This window comes from Protomyctophum bolini (assembly GCF_963924005.1).
Source record: "Protomyctophum bolini genome assembly, chromosome: 16".
NCBI classification, from domain to species: Eukaryota; Metazoa; Chordata; class Actinopteri; order Myctophiformes; family Myctophidae; genus Protomyctophum; species Protomyctophum bolini.
In genome coordinates, this window is record NC_137877.1 from 25,117,321 (window position 1) to 25,143,976 (window position 26,656).

Below are 26,656 nucleotides of genomic sequence, written 5' to 3' on the forward strand. Positions count from 1 at the left end.
AATACCTTTGGGGCAGGCCTGTCTACAGTTTGAATGGACAGGTATCAGTCAAAAGGGAGACATTGAACAGTAAGGATGGATGGGGAAGGATCAACATATGGAATGTCAGAACAGGTCAGCTCCATATATGGAGATCTATGGGTTTGATGTTTGAGGTCAGATGTAGAGTTGCTGGCCGAAATGCATGATTCCATAGTTAACTGCGACCTTCGGTCGCAACAATGAATAGCGAATACAATCTACAAACTTGCACAGTGATGCGTTGCAACTTGAAAGCTTTGTAGATCTGCTATTTTCCAAATACTTACTAACAAATGTTCGTCTAAACAGTTAAAAACAGGGACGACGGCTCTTAAGTGTTTAACGTACTTCTAACCAACTACAAAACATGTACATACTTCAAGGTGAGTTTGTTACAGTAGGTGTTTTAAGGAGTCAATTTCAGAGTTCTTGCATGAGTGCTAGCTGGAAAGAAAGTCCTGACTACAGTCATGATCCATGAAATGAATACAACACAACGTCTAATCAGTTCATGCCTTTTGTATTAATGGTTGGTAATAAATAATGAAGCAAATTGAATGACTGGCACATGGGGCACACTGCACAGAGGTTAAACTCTGTTCCTACATGTACCACTTTAACATTCTGTCTGGACGGCATTCCAATCTATTCACGCCCCAAACTATGCCAATAATTAGTCTATATACGCTAGACTCTAGTTCACTATAGCCCAATACACGATAATTCAATTTGATAGTAGTCTAATCCTATCCACTATCCTTGGGGAGATAATTCCCTTAAATAAAGTGTTAGCATGCCATAGCATGGAACAGATTTAGTTCCATTTGTACACTCTCTGAAACCACCCTCGGAGTGGGACCTGAGATGAGGGCATGGCTGTATGCTGCTGAGCTGCACATCTGATGATGACACACGAAATAAAGAAGTCTCTTTAGATGAACACTGTATTGTACTATGCAGCATTAAAGTAGCCTACTGATAAATACAAAAAGGCAATTCTAATCATTGAAAGTCAACTTCCTTAACTGTGAATAGTACCTTGTAGTTATTTGGCTAGGTTTTTAAAATCCTTAGCACACCGTTTTAAGACCTATTCTGTTATTCATGCCACTTTTTAGAGTGTTTGACTGTACTGTTATTTCTGACTAATAAAGTAGGCTACTTGTAGCCTATGAGACGTGTCGTGCACTAGAGAGCTTATATACAGTACAGTAGGCTACTAAACATTAAATGGGCATTTCACTTTAAAATATGTCTGACATTTTAATGTCTAGATTGTCTACTACACTCTTTTGTCTGCACCCCTATATTTAAAAAATATATTAAATGTAAAATATGTGCTAATAATATTATTATAAGGCCCCTCCAGTAGAAGTTACAATGGTTACAGTAAGGGACAGCAAATCTTGAATTGGGGTCCATGGTATTAAAAAAAAAGAAAACTAAATTTTAAAAAATCACACGTGTGAAGTGAGGGGCGCTAATATATTAAAGTCTAACTCTAACTCACGTTGATTAGGTGATGTAATGGCCTGCAAAACAAACGGTGCAAACACAAACATTAAACGCCATTAACAATAAAGAGACAATATGCCATTCATTGTCAATGGCGTTTACAAAACAAACATTGGACTAAAGACAAACATTAAACCTGCTGGCCCCCTAAAAAACGGTGGGGATCCGAGCCCAAACACTTATTAGTTTGGGGGTCCATGATATTAAAAAGGACCAGATCTACAAGCAAAATAAACAAACAAACAACATGGCTCCATTCAAGAACCAACTTGAATTCCAACACGATTCCAATACAAAACCAACCCATAGGCTACCTATACCGCATGTGTATTGTATGCAGCCGGCTTCATGCTGGTAGGCTAATTTTGAACTCACCTATAAGTGTCCAGAGGAGAACATGTCTGTGAACTGCTGCGTCGCTCTGTGCTTCCATCCTCTCATGGACTAATTATCCATTGATGACTGAAGTTTCAACAAAAGAAGCCAAATGACAGGAGCAGAAGTAGTTTAGGCTGCTGTATTCTCACATGGCAGGCTCATTAGTGACAAACGGTGTGCCAACATGTCACGAACTATAACAAAACATCCGTGTATGACTATGAGGATACAACTGCATGGTCAATTTATTGTCGTCAGTGTCACTATCATGCGCAAATTGCGCGGGGAAGACGTTGGCACAAGAAGAAGGTTCGATCGTCGCTTTTATAGTCCGCTCTTGTCAACGAAAATCAAACTCTTGCTGATTCCGAATAGCCCCGGTAATTAAACGAACTTTGCGGCTCCCAGCAGGACAGCTTTTCTCCCTTCAAGTTCCAAACTCCACTGCACACCATGCGGGACAGCTGATCAGTGGATCGGTCGTGAACGCTACACGAGCCCGTTGGGACCTGGCTGGCTGGGAGGGACCAGAGCCTGGAGGGACGACAGTAGACTCTAGTGGGTGTGGGTGGGTGTGAGCTGTGCCACATGGAGCATTATAGCCTTCACTTATAGTTCTGGGAGGAGATAGAGGGTGCATAAAGGAGGAGGCTGTATTATTAGGCTACCCTTATTATTATTAAATCATTATTGGTCAGTCCATTACGCCTCGTGACATCACACGCTTCCATATATGGTTGTCAGTCCATTACACGCCTCGTGACACGTCACACCACCATATATGGTCGTCAGTCCATCACGCCTCATCATGACACGCTATATGGCCATCTCCATATATGAAGATCATGACACTGACTGCAACTTCATCAAACCCTGGATAACCATAAATGGAGAAGACTGGATCATCACTCTGCTATGGAGCCGGCCATGAACCTCAAAGCTAACCTGTTCTGGCATTCTATATGTTGATCCTTCCCTATCCGTCCTTCCTCTTCGATGTCTCCCTTTTGACTGATACCTGTCCATTCAAACTCTAGACGGGCCCGTCCCAAAGTTATTAGTGCAGCCGTGCCTGGCAGCCGGCGAAAGTTCTCTACAGGACCGGAAATTAAGGCCCAGACCTAGCTGGGCCCTCATCAAACCCTGTACACTGAAGACACTGCCCCCGCTGCCACCCTTAGATCTCCATATATGGAGCTGACCTGTTCTGACATTCCATGCCAAAGCGCCAGCACTCGTCCAGCAGTCTGCCATTACCCAGGCAGCTGTGTGGGTTTCATTAATATCACCCATGTTTGAATTTGGCAAGTGTTATTTAATGATGCAATACAAGTTGCTTAATGTGGATATAGCAAAATCCTTAGTTAGTACCTCTCCTGAAATGAGCTCATCTCACCATCTCAATGCCAACATGATAGCCTACTAAACAACAGGGATCATCCAAGCTGAACATTATGAACATTAAGTGTTCATAATACAAGTGATTTGGTTTCATGACATAATGCAGAACATTTAAAACATAATTTAGACAAAAAGTGGCGCGTATTGGAAATTGGCGTTAATGGAAAAAAATATAGGCTGGATCAGAGCTGTCAGATAGCGCTCTCTAGTGTGTAAATGCTGATCTACAGCCTCTTTTGTTCCATATAAAAATGACACTGTCTGTAGCCATAGTGTTAATTTGGTCAGCAGATTTCGATGTAGTCTAGCTTAGTCTTTTGAATAACACACCATTTAGTCATAGTCCTATTTAGTCTTCTGTAATAGTAGGCCTATTTGTCTTAGTCTAGTCTTAGTGGACTAAATATCAAATGTTATGTTATATGCAATGTTATTTTTGCCAGAAAAGAATAACACACCATTTAGTCTTAGTCTTATTTAGTCTTCTGAAATTGTTGTCTTAATCTATTCTTAGTCAACTATAATTAAAAAAAAGTATTTTAGTCTCAGTCTAAGATTGACATAATAGTAACATAACATAATAGAAAAAGAAAACTAGCAATGGAATAAATGTTCAGAAGCTTATTGCAACCCATATCTAATGCCTTATTATAAACTGCTGATAACCTTGTATAGGTGCCAAAACACACACCTTTTTGTAAACTTTTTTATCACTTGATTATTTCTGAATAATGTAGTAGGCTACTAAATCAGTTGTGGCACAGAATAGATTTAATTGGTATTAAAATGCATCCCAAATAATTAACAAAATGTAATTATAAAACAGAGTTAAGCAACTAATAATAAGACTGAAGTGTAAGAACAAGTAGGCCTACTATACCTGCTTATACATCATAGTTATCATTAGTATCAAATGTACAGTGCAAATATTGTAGAGCCAAGCTGGAGTTGTAATGTAAGACCCGATTAAATTAAATTATATGGCAGCGAGGTAGAGGATATACTTGCAGAATGCTTCTGATATATTATTAAAGACTGCCCCCTAGTGGTGAGAACAACGCCAAACCATGCAGGTCTGACTCTCAGTTAAAAAAAGTTATTCTCGTTTCTCATCATTTTGGACCATGGGCCTGTAAATGAACAACACAAAAACTAAGGCACTGGTGTCGGATTTCTGGTTTACCGGAACGGGGTTCAACTCCCTGCAGTGCCCTACTCAATGTGTTGTATTTACCGGAAAGGATGGGAAAAATTTGCAAATTGCGGAGGATGGGAAACATCAGCAAATGTGCAAACATTAGCAGAGTGTTTAAAAAAAAACAATGGGTTATAGCCCATGTTTTTTGAAAAATTGCGGAGTATTTCGGAGGAATTGCGGAGTGTTGCGGGAAAATTGCGGAAATTGGAAATTGCGGAAATTGCGGAAATTGCGGAATTTTTACCATCCCTGAGCCAATACTATACCGCAATCTGGCGGAGTCATGTTACAAATAGGGCCCAGACACAAAAAAATCTAAATGTATTAAACTATGTCAGAGAGTTTGCGGAACCCGTTACTCCTTTGGCTTGCAGGCTAGAAGATAGAAATATCTCACTCCCACCACCACCTCTGTGTCTGAAGATGTCACCCCCATGACTGACAATAACCTGCGGAAAGACAGACGTGACCATGAGTCCTTTACTTGTTTCCTTTACAAGATCTTGGTTAAGAGGGTCTTTATGAAAACATTTGTAGAAAATAATATGAGGCATGCTGTGAGTCCAGGAGATATATTTGTCAAAATATTATTATTAATTATTAATAATCAATTAATTATTTTCACACAGAGAAATGAATGAAGTGAATGTTTTTTAGCTTAGACGTTGGGTGTTTTTTAAGCATCTAGCCTATATATTATAGACCGTCTATATTTTAGCTGTTTTTAAGCGCCTATAAGACTGTTTATATTTTAGACCTAGACCACTAAAAACCTTCACTTTTGGACCGGTTATAACCCGGTTTAATTTAGACAGATTTTAAACATCTAATAGCCTGAAAAATTCTCAGCTTAAGCCCTATTTTAAGGGTCCCTATACACAATCTTATTCAGAGGGGGGTCTGTGGCCAAATACATACATTTGAGGGTCCTTGGCATGAAATTGTTTGAAAATCTATATATACAGTACAGTATAACCTCTGAGTGATGTCCATGGACAGCTTGCAGGCCTCCTGTGGGTCTTTTCTCTGCAGAGCCTGGTAGCTAGAGAAAGATTCTAGCATCCGTATATAGCTCAACAGCGGCATGGACCTCTTCACCCATGTACACTCCTGCCTGAAAAACAGTAAACACACACACGGGCACGGGCACATGCATGCACGCATACGCATATCACAATTATAATTTAACATAATTATAACACACACACACACACACACACACACACACACACACACAAAACTGGGAACTCACAGATGTGGACAGTCATGTCTGTCAAGCCATTGTTCGTGTATCAATAATTTTTTTTTTTTAATATTTTACTGTTTGCAAGAATGCTCGTGATGAAAAAACTAGAACCTCACCCTTTTAAAACAAAAAGTCCTGGAGAGCAATGTTTGAAAGGACAAGACAAAAGAACACCGTTATAAAGAATGAATTTACAGTATGTGAATGTGTGTGAAAAAGATTAAGACCATGTTTTCACTAACCACTCCTTCTCAGGGTAAGGGAGGGAGTCATATGCCTCTCGATAGAGCTCAATAGAGCTAGGACCAAGGTGGGGACTGCGGTATGGTCTCAGGGCATCATAAAACTGAGGAAAACAACATAAAGAAACAGTTAGTTTAGCTCTAGCAAGGTTGGTTTTACACCTCTGTAGTTGAGCATTTAATGAGTATATACTTTAACAGGCATAATTGTTTAATTTGTTAGTACTATGTAAATGTAGTTGTGCGCTCTGAATTTATTTAAAATTTGTATTGTTTGCTTTTAAATCACTGAATGACCCTTGCCCCTTACATTCCTGAACTTCACACCCCTTACACCCCTCCCTGTATTCTTAGATCTGCAGACAATCTGTTGCTCTCGGTCCCCTGGTGGGCAAAGCTTCTTGCAGAAGGCAGTTGGTCATTTGAACTCCACATTGGAATAAACAAAAAATCCCACAAGCTACCTTAGTGTCCTCTTTTGAAAACATGATTTCTTTTTTTATAAATGGCCTAATGGCCTTTAAGTAGAGTTTTTCCTCTTTTCTATTTTGTTTTGTTTCATTGTCTCTTCTACGAATTCTTATTTCTTGACTGTCTTGCGTAGGATATTTGTAGTTTTTACATCTGTGAAGCACCTTCTAAACTTGTCTTTGAAAAGTGCTATTCACATACATTTATATTGTATTATACCTTTTTGCAGACTTGGTTGAGTTTGGTTGAGCAGCACTCTGGGTAACTCAGCTCCATATCCATGGTGTAGTTGAGCAAAGCTACACAGCCGCCAGGCTTCAGGACCCGATGGGCCTCTTGAAGGAAACGTGGCCTGTCAAACCAGTGGAAGGCTGACATGGCTGTTACTAGATCCACAGTGCTGTCACCCAATGGCAGGTCCTCAGCTACACACTGTCTGAAAGGTCAGAGCAGAGTATGGGGCAAACCTTTAAGAAAATAACCACAGATCTGCACACACGTTTGTGCCCGCACACTCACACATGCCCGCACACTCGCACGCACGCACGCACGCATGCAGCACGCACGCACACATGCACGCACACACTCACACAACGCACGCACACAGTATTAACTCATTCTGTGCAGTTCATTGTCTAAGGATAGCATGTTCATTGTAATTGTAAATGTTAATTATCAATTTCTAATCACTGGAGCAATTATTTTTTATTTCTTCTCCACATTTGGAGTTACATCATGCTCAACTTCATACCAGAACAGAAGAGGCTCATTGTAATTGTTAATTATCAATTTTATTTCTTGTCCACATTTGGAGTTACATCATGGCAAGGTAACGATACAACCCAAACCTCTATAAAAGTGGTCTTACCCTTTAAACTATGTTTGAATATTTAACCCCTAAATGTAAGTGTAGGCTATAGTTTGATAAAAAAGTTTTGTTTTGTGTAGTTGTCATTCATTTTCTGTTGACAAGGTTTGCTCATAGGGGAAGCTGTTGGGAAAAAGCATGTTAGCAATAGTTCCAGGAAGTAAGGAACAGGAACAGCTATAAAAGTAGGCTACAGCTACAGGAAGTGACTTGGTATAACTGGTATTGCCTTATTGGCCCTGCACCCGCTGCCGAGGTGCGTGTACAATAACTACCTGGCCATTATATACAGTAACCCTTATGCATGCTTACTTATATGTGATGTTTGGGGCGCTGGTGTGCTCCAAAGCCACTTCTATTTGGGCAGGACTCACGTCGGTCCCCAGCACAGCTGCAAAGTGATTGGCAAGAAGTGTGGTGCCCTGCCCTGAACCACAGCCCACATCCACAGCCAGATCAAAAGTTCGACCTTTCTGAGAAAGCACAGATAAAATCAACCCACAAGCAATTAAATTAACTACCATTGTAACTTAATGACTGAATAACTTGTGGGACATTATGGATAATTTCCCACAAACAAACCCTTTGAATGGTACAGTAATAAGTTGAAACAGCAACATGTAGGTGCAGTGGGGGCACAATGAAATGGGGTCATGCATGGGATATTAAATAAAAATACATATTATATTATGATCAATGTTGTGGGTAACACGATTACACAAGTAACACATTGAGTAGTAATAAAGCTTCTAAAACATTCATACGGTTTGTTATTTAGACTTTTATTTGATTTATAATAATCCATTTAACTTTATGCCTAGTCATTTGTGCTGAATTTGAAGGTGATAAAACTTAATGGATTTTAGTATTTTGCCTCACTTGACGTCCCTTACCTGTCTATCCAGGAAGTCCAGCACCTGTTGAATGAGCTGATCTGATGGACAGATCCTGTACTTCCAGTAGGAAGCAGCATGGCCCTTGCCTTCAAACAGACGATGAGCCATGGAGGTTGATGCCACTGGTGTTGCAACTTGGTGGTCAGTGACTTCGCTGTGTCGGTCTGCTCAATTTGTGACTCAGCCTCGGCAGATTTGGAACCAAGCACAGTTCTATAGCTTTTCCCCCCTAAAACGAGTTCAGTGAAATTAAACTAAAATAAGGTCAACTTGATTTTATTACAGATTAACAATAAGCTTTCCTATAGACTCTAGTCTGGTCCTTACACTATTAGACTACACATAATGTTTAGATGTAAACACCTTATTTTTGTATTGTAAAACACTCTCCTCCTTTCCGCTGATTCTGTGGCATTCCATGAAACACTGTGAAGAGGATTACTGTGAAAGGGATTTGCACTCTCTTTGAGCCTCTCTCTCTCTCTCTCTCTCTCTCTCTCTCTCTCTCCACTAGATCCCCCCCAAAACAGGGGCAGTGGGGCACAGTGTGCCTGTTAATGAGAGATCAGCCTGGAGGGGGAGGTTATGTGAAAGGGCCAGCAGAGTGGCCTATTGTGCGGTTAATGAATGGAAAGCTCACTCTGATTCTGTGTTCTGAAATTGGAAAGAATCACTTGTACGTGTGTGTACTACAGTAGCCTACTATAACATAAAACAACATAGGAAACTATGCAAACCTCTGTAAATGTATAGGCCTAGTCTGTCTTTTGCCCATGCAAGAGCAATGATGTTTTAACAAGCTTTGTTACTGTCAGCCCCTAGAGGGAAGCAGAGATAAATGTGAGTCATAAGTACACAGATATTTAAGGCCTTTCTGAACAGGCAGGCAGGAGATTGCCAATCTGTGGGTCCTCACAACACCGGTTTGTTTGAATGCCAACTTAAAAGTGGTGTACCATTCATGAATGTGTTTGAGAGAGGGGTATTGTCTCTTCAGGGATTGTGCATGCAAACTGGATATGGGATTGTACAGATGCAGTTGAGAAAGTATGGCAATTGTGAACCAAGTAAGTCACTGCATGCAACCTTACAGTCACATGTGGAGTGAGCGGCCTAGGTTTGACCGCTGTTCCTTTTTCTTGATAACGTTTGTAGTTTGAGTATCATGGCACAAATCAGCTGGCTGCAGGCTACTGCAAGTGAGCATGGTTTGGCCTACTGGATTTAGACTTATGGTGATAAGTAGCTCTGTTCCATAGCTCTAATGCACAACGCATTAGCTATGGACCAGAGCTAGGTGATAAGTAGAGTGCGGAGCTGCAGCTGGTTTGACCACATTTCTATCTGTTGTTTGTTTGTTTGTTTGTAAAACCATCTTGCCACCGCTGCCCCTAAAAGGTCTAGTGTTCTAGTGTGATTTCACCAATTTGATTCACCTCTGCAGCTAGCCCCTCTCGGAACCCCCTGGGTCAGCCCAATCCGAACCGAACCGGGCTGACCCGTAGGGTCCCTGTGCGGTGATGTGTTTTCGAATGGAAATGATGGAACGCGGACATAAATACCTTTGGTAGCGTTAGCCGCAATTTGCAACTCTAGATTTTTTTTTACAATGGGCTGAATCTAGAGTTGCAATACCCTCCATCCACTTCCTATTCATGTTTTTTGGTTTGTGATCTGCTGGTCTTAAATGACGTTAAACTCACCAACATTGCAGCTGCAGTCCAAGCTTGAATTATCCTCTTTCAATCTGCTGAGCTTGTTTTTCATAAAAATCCCCCGTAGAGATGTTATGAGCTACTTTCTGTCCAAAATATTCCAAGAGTGACAATATCGAGCCGCCATTTTGATTTTTGCAACGTGCCGTAAAACAAGACGTGAGGGGGAGCGCTTGTTTAATAGAATCTCACCTGCGCACGTAAGACACCCAAAGAAGAGGCCGACGGGCGACGCCCTAGGGAGGGAGGGACGCTATTAAGCACTCCCCCTCACGTCTTGTTTCACGGCACGTTGCAAAAATCTAAATGGCGGCTCGATATTGTCACTCTTGGAATATTTTGGACAGAAAGTAGCTCATAACATCTCTACGGGGCAGTGCCGGTTCTAGGCCTTTTGAGGCCCTAGGCAACATATTATACAGAGCCCCCCCCCTCCTGCTTTGCCACGCCGGATAAAAATTGTAAATTTGCCATGAAAATGCTTCAATCTGGTGCACTTTGAGATCAAAATTAAGAAGCTAGGTGGGGGCCTCATGTGGCCAGTAGTAGTGGTCCTACCCCCCCCATGAGACTTACAAATCCCAAATGTTTATAAACAAATCCCGAATGTTTGTAAACAAATCCCAAATGTTTATAAACAAATCCCAAAATGTTTATAAACAAATCACAAATTTTTATAAACAAATCCCAAATGTTTATAAACAAATACCAAAATGTTTATAAACAAATCCCAAAACCCATGAGACTTGGTCCTACCCCCCCGACCATGAGACTTACTGCAGGTCAACTGGTAGTGGTCCTACCCCCCCCATGAGACTTACAAATCCCAAATGTTTATAAACAAATCCCAAATGTTTGTAAACAAATCCCAAATGTTTATAAACAAATCCCAAAATGTTTATAAACAAATCACAAATGTTTATAAACAAATCACAAATGTTTATAAACAAATCACAAATGTTTATAAACAAATACCAAAATGTTTATAAACAAATCCCAAATTAACCAGGGTGAACTGAATAGCAGACATTTTAATAAGAGCCACCATAAGGCATTGTATAGCTAACACAATGCCTAACATTTTGTTGCTATTCCTCTGCCCCTATGTAAAGTGTCTTTGGGTAGTCAGAAAAGTGCTATATAAGTTTGAGATATTATTATTATTAACACAAGCCAAGTAGTCAGACAAATCAATTTCCCACGTTGTCTTATTACTGGGCTGTGGGCAGGAGTGCATGCAGATTTGCTGGTGTGCAGTTTGTTTGACTTACATTAGAGTGGTTGGTTCTTCTTTCTTTCTTTCTTTCTTTAACCTTTATTTATTCAGGGAAGTCAGTTGAGAGCAAGCTCTCTTTTCCAATAACGCCCTGATTACAGTACACATAACACACAATATCTACACAAATACATTACAGGATAAGAAACAATTCAGAGTGAACAAGTACAGCTAGATCTCAAACTAATGGATCCTTACAAGTCTTTTAAAATGTTCAAGTGAAATCAAGTTATTCAGTTTTAAGATTGATTGTAGACAGTTCCACATGTGAGGTGCATAGTAATGAAAGGCTGTTTTACCCAATTCGGAATTTACAATGGGAACTAACATAAGGTATTGGGAGCGGGTATGATGTTGGCCAGTTTTGGAGGTTTGGAATGTAATAGGCTGCTAAGATATGTAGGCATTTTAAAGTAAGGCTTCGTAGATAAAAACAGTGCAGTGTTGTTCTCATCTCTTAGCCAATGAAGGCCAACCATCCTTTTCATACAGCCTACAGTGATGGGTGAGGAACCCATCTCCAGTTAAAAACCGAAGGGCAGAGTGGTAGATTGTGTCGATTGGTTTTAGTGACGACGGATTGCATGCATGTAGATAATATCGCCATAGTCGATAACTGATAAAATTGTGCTATAAATCAATTGCTTCCTATTGTTTGAATTAAAGCAAGCTTTGTTTTGATAGAGGAATGCTTGTTTCAGTTTAGTGATGAGTTGTGAAATGTGGGTTTTAAATGTTTGTCGTCTATCCATATGCCCAGATATTTATAGTTTGAGACTCTTTCAATAGGAGTCCCCTCTCTATTTGTTATGTTAAAAATGTTTTGGGTGGCATTTGGTTTTCTAGAAAATACCTTGAATTTTGTTTTTCCAGGATTTAATAGATGTTTAAGATTAGTAAGGGCCTGTTGAATTCTGTGAAATTCTGATTGTAGGTTTTGAAAAGCTAGATCAACTGAGGGACTGAATAGATGACAGCGTGTGCCTGTGCGCGCGCCAGGGAAACGCATAGCTGTCTATAGGAGTGGTTGCACCACTCAAAAATCTGATTCATGCGGCCTTTATGAAGGCAGTCGGAGTCCCTCCAGAGGCAGTGCTGCTCGGCTCCATACAGCCATCCAGATTATTATGATTCTCATTTAAGAATATAAACTATAGGGATTGTTCTGCAGGTCTATTCAAATATCTTTTGTCAGTTGATTGATTGAGTTTTTTCTTTGTAGTGTGTGAAATTACAGACAGAAAGAAAACACTGTGAAAATAAGAGAAAAGTTACACGTGAACAGGAATAGGGTGACAACAGTTACATACAGCTACATACAGAAACATGTGAACAAGCACCCAATCTACAGTATGTCAGTGTTTATCATTGTGGTTTTGATGCCAGAATGCAGAAGTACTCCATGAACAGCTTGATTTCAGTGTCTGGACATGTTACTCCCATCTCCCTCAGCAACCTGGAAAAAAGTAATTATTATTTCCAATTAGAAAAATACTATTTGGTATTTATTTGTATTTGGTATATAGTATGTATTAATTTATCGATTTGTAACTCTGAGAGTGTGCAAATGTAATCTTTATGGTTACATTTCATTACATGTGGATGTTCTCTGAGTTACATAAACCATATGAAGCCTAGCATTCCTATTGTGGGGAACAGAATATTCGGCGAAAATATCCAATCTACAAGCTCACAATGCGACATGTTGTGAGCTTGTATATCAGCTATTTTCTGCAAATTTTGTGTAGAGGGAGGAAAAGGAGCAGACCTAGTATGGTTAATTAAGTATGTAGGATTCATGTGGTTAAAGGAGAAATCCAGACCAGTGGTAGAGGTGAAAACAATTACGTCAAAATAAGCGTTTTAGCCTAAGATCCAGCACGCATGGTCGGAGCTGCGCTGCGCCCTGGATGTTATGTAATATTTCATCTGTATACCACTACAGTGTATGTGCACGTGTGAGTGTGTGTTTGACCTGTCTAGAATACTGTGAGAGAGGTCATCAGCTGCCTGCTTGTCTTGCCTCCTGTAGGTTTGGAACAGGGACCAGGACTCTATAAAACCCACCAGGGCTCTCACAGAGATGGAACAGCTCACCTGGATGGACTCGACCCTGAGGGGGACGCACACGTACACACACGCGAGCGTGCACGCACACCATAGAGATGTCTACAGCAGGTACCGTACGTTCTTGTATTATGTATCTATGGTAAAGTAGAATGTACAATGATAGACCAGTATAGTGGTTTTCTGATCTAATGACGGTTTCATAATAATGTATCTCGTTTGAGTTGAATGTTGGATCACATGATTCGCACAGGTTGTTCTAGGTGAAAAGGCTCATGAATATTCCTTGACGTTGCTTCCTTCTTTACGATGACTTATTTACTGAATCGCTCAAAATAATCACGTCGGTGTGAACACACATTTAATGTGGTTACCTCTCTTTATATTTGTTTTGGTAGTGTGGCAGTTACCTCTCTTTGTATTTGTGTGGTAATTGGTAGTTACCTCTCTTTGTATTTGTGTGATAATTGGTAGTGTGGTATTTACCTCTCTTTGTATTTTTGTGGTAATTGGTAGTGTGGTACTTACCTCTCTTTGTCAGGGAATGGAATTGCACTGAACATCTCTTCCAGTTTATTGTCATTAACAGTTACCTGTCTGTTAGTGTATGGTGCCAAAGACTCCCTCACCTAAACAGGTAGAAAATAGAGCCAATATGTTTAATTAATTAATCACAAGTTATTTATTATTATTAATAATAATAATAATAATAATAATAATAATAATAATAATAATAAGAAGAAGAAGAAGAATAAGAATGATATCAATTGTAGCACTAGTGTAACTTAAATTAATAATAATACATTAACATGCATTAATTTGTTGTACTCACTAATGTACTCATTTCCCCAATGCTGTACTTTAAGCTAATGGAGCTAATAGAGCTATTAGAGTGCATTATAGTTTAATTATAGTATGAGTTTGATTCTAAATTGAACCCACATCACAGTAGATGTTAGTGAGTTTGTCTCCACACTCCCCATAGTGGAGCCTCATATCAGTGCTGAAGCCAAGCAAGGCCATGCAGCCTCGAGGCTTTAGAACCCGACTGGCTTCAGCCAGGAACTGCTTCTGGCCAAACCAGTGGGCCGCTGAGGCCGCTGTCAGCAAATCTACAGAACTGTCAGGAAATGGTAGTACCTCGGCTGTCCCCTCCCTGCAGATGGAGGCAAAAGAGTCAAACTTATATCCAGGATCTACACAGAGACATAAAGATTCAGATTTTATGTCATGAGCTTCATACAAAACCCCAGACCCCAGAATTAAACAAATAAAGTTGGATTAATTCATGTAACAGTTCCAGCAAAACAAGCTCAGAGATCTAGAGCTACACCCAATCATGCACAAATGGATACAAGACTTCCCGTCAAGCCTGTCTGATCCCCTGACCCTCAACACTGGAGCACCCCAGAGATACTCCCTATACACGTATGACTGCACAGCCACACATGACCTCATAAAGTACGCAGATGACAGTAATAGGCAGAATCATCGACAACGATGTGTAGCCGAAGCCCAACGCATCATAAAGGACAAACACCACCCAATTCACAAAGTGTTCACCCCTTCACAACGCCCGCGGAAAGGGAAAAGGGGCCTACCGCACGCAGTATCAAGAGAAGCACCACCAGGCTAAGGAACAGTTTCCACCCGACAGCCGTCTGTTTGCTGAAGCATGGCATGAGATAACAGAAACCTGGTGCACTTACTGTAAGCATTTCGCTATAAGCACATTATGAATGATCTATATGGCAAATACACACATACTGTACGTGTACACAGTCTGACACTGACACAGTCCTATACCTGTATGTAATATTGGGATACCCGGGCACAGCCCTGGCCTCATCCAGTTGGCATTTGCTGATGTCCAGACCCACTATTTCCTGAAAGAACGGCGCCAGCAGGCGAGAATTCTGACCGGTTCCACAGCCCAGGTCCACCGCTAACACATGGGGCTGTCCTTTCTTAAGTGGAGTTGAAAATATGAATATCATTGTGATGAAGTATTTGCCTTTTTATTTTTGTGCAGAATAATACTTTTCATATAGCTGCACATACAGTATAAAACAATGTTTTGTACACACACACACACACACACACACACACACACACACACACGCGCGCGCGCGCAATGTTGTGTTTTTCGAACATGTTCCACTTAACCTCTATATATAGAGTGACGAATCGGCTGCGTCAAGGTGACACTGCAGCTATGTTTGCAGCCTATGCACGGATTTGTCTATAGGCTACTTATCATATGACAAATAGTGAATACAGCAGACCTACAAATACACAATGCATGGCAATCGTGGTGCCTTGTGAGCTTGTAGATTTCAAACTGTGCACCGCAGCATTGATTGCATACAGCTGGCCTACAGGGCACCTCTCTGTGGATTTGTCTATAGTCCCTTTGTTTATGACATACTACCGTACTATACCTTCTTTTCCAGGTATTGTAGGATAATGTCCTTGACCTCATCAGGGGGCACAAAGCGAAACTTCTGGTAAAGCAAAGCATGTTGCTTTCCCTCAAACAGACGATAGGTCATGTTACTGTTTTGCTCCGTTCTGTTCTGTTCTGTCCGTTCCTTCCTTCCTTGATGATTTTGTCTAGTCCTGTTTCTTTTTTTATATATTTTCTCTAAACGTCTATAATGTAACTTCTCTTGCACTACATGCTGTTGTCCCTCTTCTGCCACTGTGTGTGATCTGAAGTGCCTTCTCCTTGTAGGGTTTGGGTCAGGGTTAGGCAAGATCCAGTTATGTCTACGCTGCTACGTGATGCAGGTCACTGGGTAGTCAATATTCTCCAGTAGTATACTCATAGTATACGGTATGATCTGTTAATCATTTCCTGGAATAGATAAGGAAACCAAGCATGTTAGGTTGCATTCTCAGGAACAGTTAAATATAAATATATAATCCTAAAACAGCATTTATTATAGATTCTAAATAGAAACACACGTTTATTCTACAATTTATTTATTTTTATCTCTGTTTATAAACACCATTGTAAAGATAAGGCCTGTAAAAAGTGCTACAATACAAATCTGACCTATAGGCTACACCTGTGTGAATCCAACCATAATTTTAAAATAATACAAACATTTAATATTCATGGCCTTGGAGCCAATGCAGTTAATGTGGATTAACATTCTCTTTCTGAGAAGAAATACTGTACATACTGTATATATGACATTTAAGCAAGTTTCAATATTAAATATGCTACAGTGCCTAATGCTATTAGTTTGACTTGGTGCTTTGAATTGAGCACTAGTGTAATGACACCCTTTTTGTCTAATGGCAAATTGGCATGGTTTATCCACAAGGAAAAGCAGCACAGAAAACAGTGGAAGAGGTCATTGTTGTGGAAAGAAACAAAAGGGAACTTACCGTACGTGTTGATGTGCCTACTGTATATGGACCTCTCACTTAACCCTTTAAATGACTGACATTCCTTTACTGCAAGGGAGGCATTCTGTTAAAGTATACAGTACACACATAAGATAATTAATAAGCTGTGTTCCATCTTTAAGCGCTTATCCTGGAGTAGAGTCGTGGGGGGGGGGGGGGGGGGGTTCCAGCAGAGACCCCCAGATTTCCCTCTCCAGAGCAACATTAGCAACTGTTGATCATCAATATTTTTGAGTGGTGCAACCACTCCAAGGAACAGCAATGTCCGTGTCCGCCTATCTATGTGACGTTAACCCACCCATGCACCTATGTGACTGTGAGCATCAGTAGCTATGACTATTAGTACCAGTAGGGGCGCTGTTGTGCCAGAAACTGAGAGAGAGAGTGCTGCACTGTTGCCTGCTAATGAGAGAGAGAGAGAACCAGTTCACACTGGTGTGATTTTTTAAATTCCATATCATTCGTATAGTTTCCACTGCTTTTGTCACTCACTAGTATGTTATAGTTAGTATAGTTGCACTGTTGCCTGAGAAGTTGAATATTAACTGCACAGCACAGCACATTCTCAGACCTTCATTTTATGAAGATGATGTGACTGGAAAGAGAGGCTTCTGCTTCAGTTGCATTCAACATGAGCAGCGTGAGCTCAATGTTTGCCAAACGTCAAACAATGACTTGAAAATAGCATTATTTAATGCAAACCTTCACTACAGCCAAAAGTGTAGTGACACTGTGCTTAATGACGGCATAAATATTCTAAATCCATGTGACTGTTTGGTTTCAGAAAACTTACTGTAGATGGCTAAATGAGTTGTAAGGAGTTCATCTGCCTTTTTTGACCCTAACTTCAGTTGTTTTGGAGAATGTGCATGCATGGAGTTGTACCAGTGTGGTACAGTATGGACAAGGACAATTCAAATGTGTTTCAACTAGCATGAGGGGATAATATTTACATTTTTGGATTAGCTTTTCCTTGGAATGAAAAGTATGAAGCACTGTAGGCCCTCATGAAATTGACCATTCAAACCACTTTGAAGTTTAGAGTTGGTGACACCTTTCAACGTCACAGGTCCACATTAGATTTAAAATTTGTGTTGAGTTAACATTCTTGTTTATCCCAGTCTCTCTTTTTCCCCCTCCTTTACATAGATCAAAGTGTTTGTTTTTTATTCATGCCCTGGTTGTGGTTGCTTCGTTCCTCTGGGGTGGTAAAGGGTTTTTAATTGGTCTATAGATAATAGAAATAATGACCTGTTGACCACTTACGGAATCATTATTCAAAACGCAACTAACCTCTCACAATAAAATCCTCAGTGTTTCTTTAACTCTTGAGAGTTCAATATCACGTCCCTGAGCTACTCATTAAACAGGATACCAAGATGTTTACGACAGACCAGAAGATGTCAGCATTGAAAGTCTACATTGCACCATTTTACTAGCTTTGGACTTGATAACAGCTAGTCCTGTAATTAGATGTAATAACAGTAAAAATCAAATGTGTCAAAAATAGCAGCACATCGTGTCGTGATGTGACACAATCTGAGCTCGTAGATCAACAAACCACAAACTATAGGGAAAAATAACAGTTATTTGTTCAGCAGAACCTCTCAAAGGCATACAGTAACCATTGGGTCATAATTAGTTGTGGCTGAATGTGGTCCCTGTGGCCTGTAGAGGAGACGCACCGGGGACGACATGGCATGAGACAGGCATCAGGGAGGACAGTTGGTCACTTAATTGGGCAATAATGGCAGGTATTAGAATAACATTACATCACTCATAGGCTACCCTGCATATCCTACAGGCATCTAAATGTATTGTCAAAAGGTTGCATAACCTTAACCTATAATATTTTAAATAATTTGACTGTCTAGTTTTTGTCTGGTTATCTCTGACCTGACCAGTGTTGGTGCCAAACTTGGTGCGGATCGGAGCAACGGCAGGGTTGCGTGTTACGTTTGTAACATCCACCATCCACCCATTAGACAGTGGTGGAAAGTAACCGAGTACATTTACTTAAGTTCTGTACTTACTGTAAGTGTGAGGTATTTGTACTTTACTTGAGTATTTCCAATACTTCTACTCCACTACATCTCAGATCAATGTTGTACTTTTACTCCACTGCAATAATTGAAAACTTTTGTTACTAGTTTTATTTATTATTATTATTATTATTTTTGTTGTAGTTGTTGTTATTACTAAACATACATTAACCATTTTAGCCCTATATACATTTTGGTTATTTGACAACTAAATCTAAAACCTGGGAGTACTTTTTCCACTAGGCAATTTTGATATTGGACTAGATAGGGGTCTTCAACAGGGGGTCCGGGACCCATAGGAAGTCCTCAGAGTTACACCAAATCTTTGTATGATAGGAATCTTTTTAACATAACCACTTGAACCCTTGCACTGCGACGTGTTGTGAGCTTGTAGATTGGCTATTTTCGGTGAGGATGTTTGGTGTAGAGGGTGCAAAAGAGCAGATGTCCAGATGAGTGTGCAGGTTTTTTATTTTTCTGCTGTTACTTTCCAACCCAGCACCTGAACTAAAGTGCTGTGCGTATTCATATTAGTTTTTGTATGAAAATACACCTTAACATGAATCCAACACTGATCATAGCACTGTGAAACAAGTCTATTGCGATCTTCGGTGTAGCTGCATTGGGAACTCACCCTACCTTATTATTCTTTCTTGTGTTTTTGTCTGGCACGCAGCAAAGGTCGTCGGGATCGGTACCCAAACCCGCCACACACTGTCAGACTGGACCACCAGCCCAGGTGCCCGGACCGCTAGGTCGGCCCGGGCCAGATATTATGATCTTTAACTATACAAAACTAGTAAGATTTCTGTTCTCTCTAAAATTATAACTGCATTATAGAGCTAAACTGTCAACAGCTGACATCCTGGGGGCACTCTCTGTCCTTTTGTCGAGATACCAGTAAGACGCGCAAACGCGGGAAGCGAACGCAGCTCGTACATATTTGGGTTTTGGACGTATAGCTGCTTTGGGGACTCCTTATATGGTTATGGCTGAGTCATGGTGACACAAATCACTCAGCTCCATATATGGGCACAAAAGCGGGACAGACAGACAGACAGACAGACAGACAGACAGACATGATCTGCTAGGTCTCATAGTAAGTGCTCAGTGCGTTCGCAACGACATGCCTGTTGATACTATCTTATGTCAATTCAATTATTTGAATTAAGAATGGCACATAAATGTTCATCATATTGCATACATTAACAGCTCCGTGGCAAAGATGTGGTTGTACTTGGTAGATGCCAGGTGTGAATGTGTGTACAGTAACTGTATATACTGTATTAATGCCAATACCGATTTTTCCTGATCTGATATTTATATTTTTATAGAACACGTTTATGCCATATCATGATATCAATAGTACAATATCCAGACTAATATCATGATATATATAATCTTGATACTGATTAAATTCTGATCATTTGAAAATGATGTGATCGGCCCCGATTTCCCATCACGTGATCTGATCGGGACAACCCTACTCAAAATCAAATGATCGAATCGGATTGGGAACATCCCTATACCCGTCAGCATAGCACCCATTTCTTTTTTATTTTATTTTAGGATTTTTGAATATGCAAGACAGACAAAAAAGACAAACAAGACATACAATAGGACAGAAACATCAACAGTAAAAAAAAACGGAGTAAAAACAAAAGACAAAAAAACAAGAGGTCATGGGATGTACAACAGCAGCAATACATATTACAGATTTTTGGGTTCGTTACATTAAAAAAAAGACACCACCCATATTCACTCCACATCCACCCCCCAGATAAGTACTCTGTCCATTTCTCCCATCTTCTTTCACCCAGCTCTTTTTGCCGTCTTAACGAATAGGTCATCTGTTCTACGTGATGCAGTTGTTTCACAATGTTGATAAATAGGTCGGCAGTAGGACAGTTCTTTTGTAACCAATTTCTTATAATAGCTTTTTTGCTTGCTACAAGTAGAATCTTAAGTAAGTAGGAGTCATCCCGATAGCATACCATTTCAAATATATTATTTCTATAAAAAGAAAGTAGGCCTAGTACAACAGCACGTCAACACGAAGTTAACGGCAGGTCCAATGAATCACAGAGCAGGATGAAAGGAATAAAGCACTGGATCATCTTGGCAGATTAAATGCCTTTTAGTTTCAAGTTGCTATAGGTATACAGATAGATGACTAACGTTTCGATTCATCAGAGTCACCGACTCAGATGATGATCGCACGTGGAAGTGTTAGTCACAGTTCACAGATTATTGTTCACTGAAAGAAGTGTTCCTTTTGGCACAATTTACCCCCAGTGTTGGGTAAGCTGATCCACCGGTCATGGGAAAAAGACCATACCATAGGTTTACAATCTAAAATGTGAACCTACAAGAATCAATATATACAGTATATAAAATCACTTCACATGGTAAAAAAACACCATTTTGGCTCATATATTGTAGTTCACTATGTAAGTATATTAAACTATATGATTCAAAACATGACATTGCAGTATAGTAAACTATATGATTAAAATCATGACATTGCTGCTGTAATGTACAGATCAACCTAAAATTGTTTTCGCATATTGTTTTTGTAATCCTGAGGTAGCTCACTTTACCCAATCCCCTAAAGAGCATTTTAATCCCAATTGCTGAAGTAGTTGTCAAATATACGTAGGATATAAATATAGATAAAGATGAGCAAAGAATGCCCTACACTACTTGTGGTAGCTGTGGTGTAAATGTGTGTGGTATGAGTTGATGATTCAAAAGCATATTTTGGAATTGCATTCACTATTAGGTAAATATGAATAACTTTTCAAATGTAACAGTGTTTACTCTTTCAGGGTTGAATCACACACAACAAAGAGGTATTCTCTTCTGTCTAACATTGTTGGTGTACTTGCTCATTTTGTTGGGAAATGTTGCGATTGTTGTAATCATTATTATGGACAAAAGCCTGCATGAACCCATGCTCATCTTCCTGTGTAATCTGTTTATTAGTGGACTTTATGGGACTGCAGGCTTTTACCCCAAATTCCTCTCTGACCTACTGTCTCCTCATGTCATCTCTTATGCTGGATGCTTGTTACAGGGTTATGTAATACACTCTGCGGCTTGTTGTGACTTGTCGATTCTAGCTTTGATGGCATACGACAGATATGAGGCTATCTGTCGACCTCTGGGGTACCACACGGTCATGACAAGATCCAGAATATTCCTCTTGGTGTTTTTCTCCTGGTTCATACCACTTTATTGTATGTTCATGAACACAGCATCAATATTAAATTCACAATTATGTGGATCACACATAAACAGACTATACTGTGTTAACTATGTTATCACTAAACTATCTTGCTCAAGGTCCAAATTTCACACTGGTATTTCTTATTTTAACATTTTGCTTTACTTTGGACATTTTATTTTTATTTTTTGGACTTATTTGCATTTAGTCAGGACATGCCAAACATCTAAAGAGAACATGGGTAAATTTATGCAAACATGTGTGCCACATTTAATCTCTTTATTTATTTTTACTTTTGCTCTGCTTTTGGATTTGATGTACATGCGATTTGGCTCAAGTGATTTATCTCAAGATCTCCAGAACTTCATGGCAATTGAATTTCTCATTATTCCCCCAATTCTGAATCCGCTTATATATGGGTTTAAATTGACCAAAATTCGAATAAGAATTCTGAGAATTGTCCATGCTAAAAAATAAAGATGTGAAAGGGGTGAATAAGACTTAAGCGGAGACAGTAGTCAATTTAGTCAGTTGTCTAAAAGAATAAAGCCTGGTAAATCCTATAGTTTGGTTTTAGTTTTATCAAATGGCAATTATTCTCAATGTTTTATTAAAATTAATAGTTAAAAAGGGCAAGTCTTGAAAAATGTATACATGAACCTCTCTGAAATATGTATGTATATCTGTACAGCTATCATCTTGTGTATCTTTATATGTACAGTTATGCTGGCTGCACATCTTATAATTGCTATCATTGCTATTAAAATTAGCTGATTTGAAGTTAACATACAGAAGTTAACAAATGAGACAACATGATATTTAAGAAAGTATGTACATTATATAGCACAAGAGGGCCTGACGCACAAGATGCAGGCAGAGCATTATGACAAATCCAATGCTTATGGTACAGGACCCTATGTGCACGACTGAAGCAGCTAGGATATTATGTGTGTACATAAAATAAGGACAATATACTATAAGTGAGCAGAATGATGTACATAGACGGTGCAGTAAAGCTGTAATTATGTCTGAAAAATGTCTTGAACATGAACATTTTCAAATTTTTAAATGTAAAATTTGCATTTTCAAATAGGACATAATGTAATGATTTTGTCATTCCTGCTTCACCCTGCCGGGGTTCATATTCCTGTAGGTACATTAGCATGCTTACCCCACGGCTGCTTACAAACATAATCAATAATTCGATCTTGTTGAGCTGGTCATTTTGAAAGTAGCTCTCAAGTCAAAAAAGTGTGGACGCCCACGCCCTGTAGCTGCACTAGCTCCCTTTCTCTAGTGTCCAACCCTGTATGATGGATAGAGCGGTTTGGTTTGATACAAATGCCGATTTGGTTTGTTACAAATGACAGATGTAGTTATACAGACTATTTGGATGAATTACAAATGCAGGGTTTTTCAATCAATAACAAAATATTTACATAGACCGTACAAGTAATAGCCTATTTATAAAACACAAGATATTTTTGTCTCCAAATGACCTATTAAATGTGCTTTTATTTTATTTTTTACATCGTGGGAATTTTTAGATCTACATTCCCATCATGTTAACTTTTCAGATCAGATCACAGCTCTACCCTTGGGATATACTAGCATAATTCACCATCAAAATGAAAATACAAATTAGGCTAAATAGTGAGATACTGAGTTACCAGTCAAGGATAAAGTATATTCCAAGACAATTATAAGATAAAATAATGTACACTTTTATTGATCCTCAGAAGGGAAATTCAAAATACAACATAATGCAGCAGCATTTCGTTATTCATAGCCCATAAATATAATACTTTGATAACCATACTTTTTTGCTCGTGTCATTAGTTATGTCTTCCACACAAATGTGATCTGACAACTGCTTGACAAATACAAATAAGAGCATTTTCCATTTATTTAAATACACTGGTGTGATATCTTAATACATAGCCTTAGAGTAAAATGTAACAGCCACCACTTTTCCCAGCAGGGCCACGCTCAAAAAGTGGTATAGTATTCCAATGGTTGAGTGACTCCATGATCCTTTGTAATATATCACCCTCTAGTGTCCAACAAGGTTATGACAAGCCTTTGCTGGATGATTCTAAGAAAACAAAAAGAAAGCTATCTGACATACCTGAAAGCTGAAAGAGACAACCCAAAGCCAAAGCAAGATGGAATGCTAATGCTATCTAGCACTAAAAACAGAATATACACTGGCAGACAACCCACAACATAGGAAAGCCTTCACAAGTAATATTTGTGAACTGTTGTGATAAAAGAAGCGTTAGCCAATTGAATACAACCACCCTAAGGATTCATATCTGTACGGAATAGACCGCTAGACCTACTGCACATGTCTTTTTTGTATAATATTGAAATAGTTTTGGGAAAACCATGCTGCCTGCTATTTGTCCCAAAGTGACTGCAAAAGATTTGTTTCAAAAAGCTTCATAAACTGTAACATGTATATAACGACTCAATGTGACATAGCTCTGTTTACACAATACTTTACCCCCTCTAACTGTATAAACTTTCTCCATTTTCAACTGTTATTATATTTTGACACTGCTTTGGCAATGTAAACGTATGTTTTCTCATGCCAATAAATCTTCTTTGAATTGGGGTACTCGCTGGCCTAGTGGTCCAGGCGCATGCCACATATACACTCTGGCCGACAGCATGCTGCATGTTTGAGTCCCATTCATGACGACCTTTGCTGCATGTCTCTCCCCTTCTCTCTCTCCCTCTTTCCTGTCCGTCTTCTCTGTAACTATCAATAAAAGCACAAAAGCCAAAAACTAATCTTTAAAAAAAAGCTCCTTTGAATTGAATTGAATTGACTAAAGACACGCAATGCTTGTCAAGGTTTTCCCCATCCATCCATCGTCCATCCATCTTCAACCGCTTATCCGTAGTCGGCCCACAACAGCTCCACCAGAGAGCTCCAGACTTCCCCCTCCAGAGCAACATTTCCTGGGGGATGCTGAGGCATTAAAATGCCAGTGAGTCGATGTGGCACCAGGGCAGGTCAGGTTGTGGCCTCCTGGTGGCGCTATAATAGGCCAATGTTCACGAACGGAGTGCAAAACATACTCTCTCCCCATGCCTTCGGCCTTATAGCGCCACCATGAGGCTGATTTGAAAATGTTTAAGTGGCATTTCTTCCTCTGCCTAGTAGAAATGTGCATGCATAATTTCACGGAAATCGCACACAGTGTTCATGATTTGAGCCATTTTGTTCAAAATTGATCAATCCCGCAAACTTTGGAAGGCCAATCGGGATGGAATATGGAAAATCGGACAGATCCGTGTTGATCACATGACTATAGTGTGTACCGATTTGCGTGATGTAGCCTATGGATAAATTTGTACGGGTAATATTTAAAAAAAAAAGTGTTTTGCAAAAATCGTCCTCATGGTGGCGCTATAACAGGCCATTGGCATCCAGCCAGGGAGTGTGTGTGCTCAGTTTGGCATCGACCGGGCCAGTGGCACAACTCCCACTGAACGCCGGGGGACAGAACCCAAAACATCTGTCCCCCTATCCCCTTAGGGACAAATGTGACGCTAGGACGGGGGGGGGGGGACGACGACGACTTGTCACCCATCCCCCACCTAATTGCGCCCCTGGACCAGGCCAACAGTGCCGGAGATTAGCTGTACACGGTGACAGATGGACAAGGATGGTGCAAAACATACTCTCGATCCCTATGCCATCTGCCTGGTAGCGGTACCGGTAGGGACAAAAAGTAGTCACTAAAATGCATTCTGGATACAAATTTTAAATCAACGGGTTACGGGTTGGGATGATATCGCACATGTCCAAGGTGAGACAACGGTCCATCAATCCATGCCTGCCACAGAGGTCTAGAGATCCCATAACCCAGAAGCAAAGAAGCACTGTGATTGGCTAGATAGTTGTCAGGCAACGGAGGTGCTGTCCAAAAAATTCAAGACCGCAACTGTAATAATGACACAAGCAGCCTCTTTGTTTAGACGTCTACTCTCCTAGACAGGATCATTTCCATCTTGAAGAAGTACAGTATAGCTGCCTGTGAGCCAAGCTATGCGAAACAAAAAATAGCCTATGTATTTTACAAATATACATGTAGGGCGGGCCTACTAATATATACCTATAGCCACGATATTCGTAGTAGTAGTAGTAGTAGTAGTAGTAGCAGCCTACAATTACATAGCCTATAGGGGGGAGGGGATATCGTGTTGCCTGACAACCAACTAGCCAATCACAATGTGAGCAAACGGCCCTCCCTGCAATGGGAAAGCACGTCGATGGAACTCCAAATCCTCCAATAAAAAAACACACGGCGACGTCCTCTTCCACGTTTTCGCGCTCACGACCCGAGCGACACGTACCGCGAGACTTGGTGTGGTCCAGTAGCATAGACTGTGCAGAGTAGACAGTGCACTGCAGTACATGCGGCTCCTCGAGGCTCCAGCTCCCCGTGCTGCTTCCCTCCGTCAGCTCTATTCATTTTTCACCGCCGATGCCAGCAGCAGCGACCCGACAGACAGAGGACAAGAGACGACTGTGCCTTGCTTGATGTTTAACCGTACAGACGTTTTTAAAGCTTCTCGGGGGCGCCTCACTCTCTCTACGTACCACAAAACGTGAGTATACATAGACTGTTTTTTGTTGTTGTGTAAAAGCGTGCGGTAAAAACA

At 40.1% G+C, this 26,656-nt stretch overlaps 4 protein-coding genes across 6 annotated transcripts in view; 2 read left to right on the forward strand and 2 right to left on the reverse strand.

Moving 5' to 3' along the window:
- LOC308330709 (receptor activity-modifying protein 1) overlaps positions 1 to 2,426 on the reverse strand; it is a gene marked incomplete at its 3' end in the record, with an annotated part of 46,827 nt that extends 44,401 nt beyond the window's left edge. For both annotated transcript variants that reach the window (XM_080785685.1, XM_080785684.1), the window contains exon 1: positions 1,912 to 2,426. In XM_080785685.1, coding sequence (XP_080641811.1) covers positions 1,912 to 1,969 — 58 coding nt within the window. In that variant the 5' untranslated portion in view covers positions 1,970 to 2,426. The remainder of the gene's footprint in view (positions 1 to 1,911) is intronic.
- On the reverse strand, positions 2,404 to 15,846 carry LOC308330883 (uncharacterized protein; the record flags this gene model as incomplete). The annotated part of the gene is made up of 12 exons (XM_080785957.1): positions 2,404 to 2,469; positions 4,911 to 4,962; positions 5,490 to 5,627; positions 6,002 to 6,105; positions 6,692 to 6,908; positions 7,653 to 7,813; positions 8,234 to 8,358; positions 13,216 to 13,340; positions 13,823 to 13,923; positions 14,237 to 14,450; positions 15,101 to 15,261; positions 15,736 to 15,846. The coding sequence occupies 12 exons, from the start codon at positions 15,844 to 15,846 to the stop codon at positions 2,404 to 2,406; spliced, it is 1,575 nt and encodes a 524-aa protein (XP_080642083.1).
- A 5,695-nt stretch (positions 15,847 to 21,541) lies between these two features.
- Positions 21,542 to 22,456, forward strand: LOC308330884 (olfactory receptor 5AR1-like; the record flags this gene model as incomplete). Its single annotated transcript, XM_080785958.1, has 1 exon — positions 21,542 to 22,456. One exon carries the CDS (start codon positions 21,542 to 21,544, stop codon positions 22,454 to 22,456), a length of 915 nt encoding a protein of 304 aa, XP_080642084.1.
- A 3,943-nt stretch (positions 22,457 to 26,399) lies between these two features.
- Positions 26,400 to 26,656, forward strand: part of adarb1b (adenosine deaminase RNA specific B1b) — a 155,946-nt gene continuing 155,689 nt past the window's right edge. For both annotated transcript variants that reach the window (XM_080786398.1, XM_080786399.1), the window contains exon 1: positions 26,400 to 26,602. The gene's annotated coding sequence lies outside the window, so the exon portion shown is untranslated. The remainder of the gene's footprint in view (positions 26,603 to 26,656) is intronic.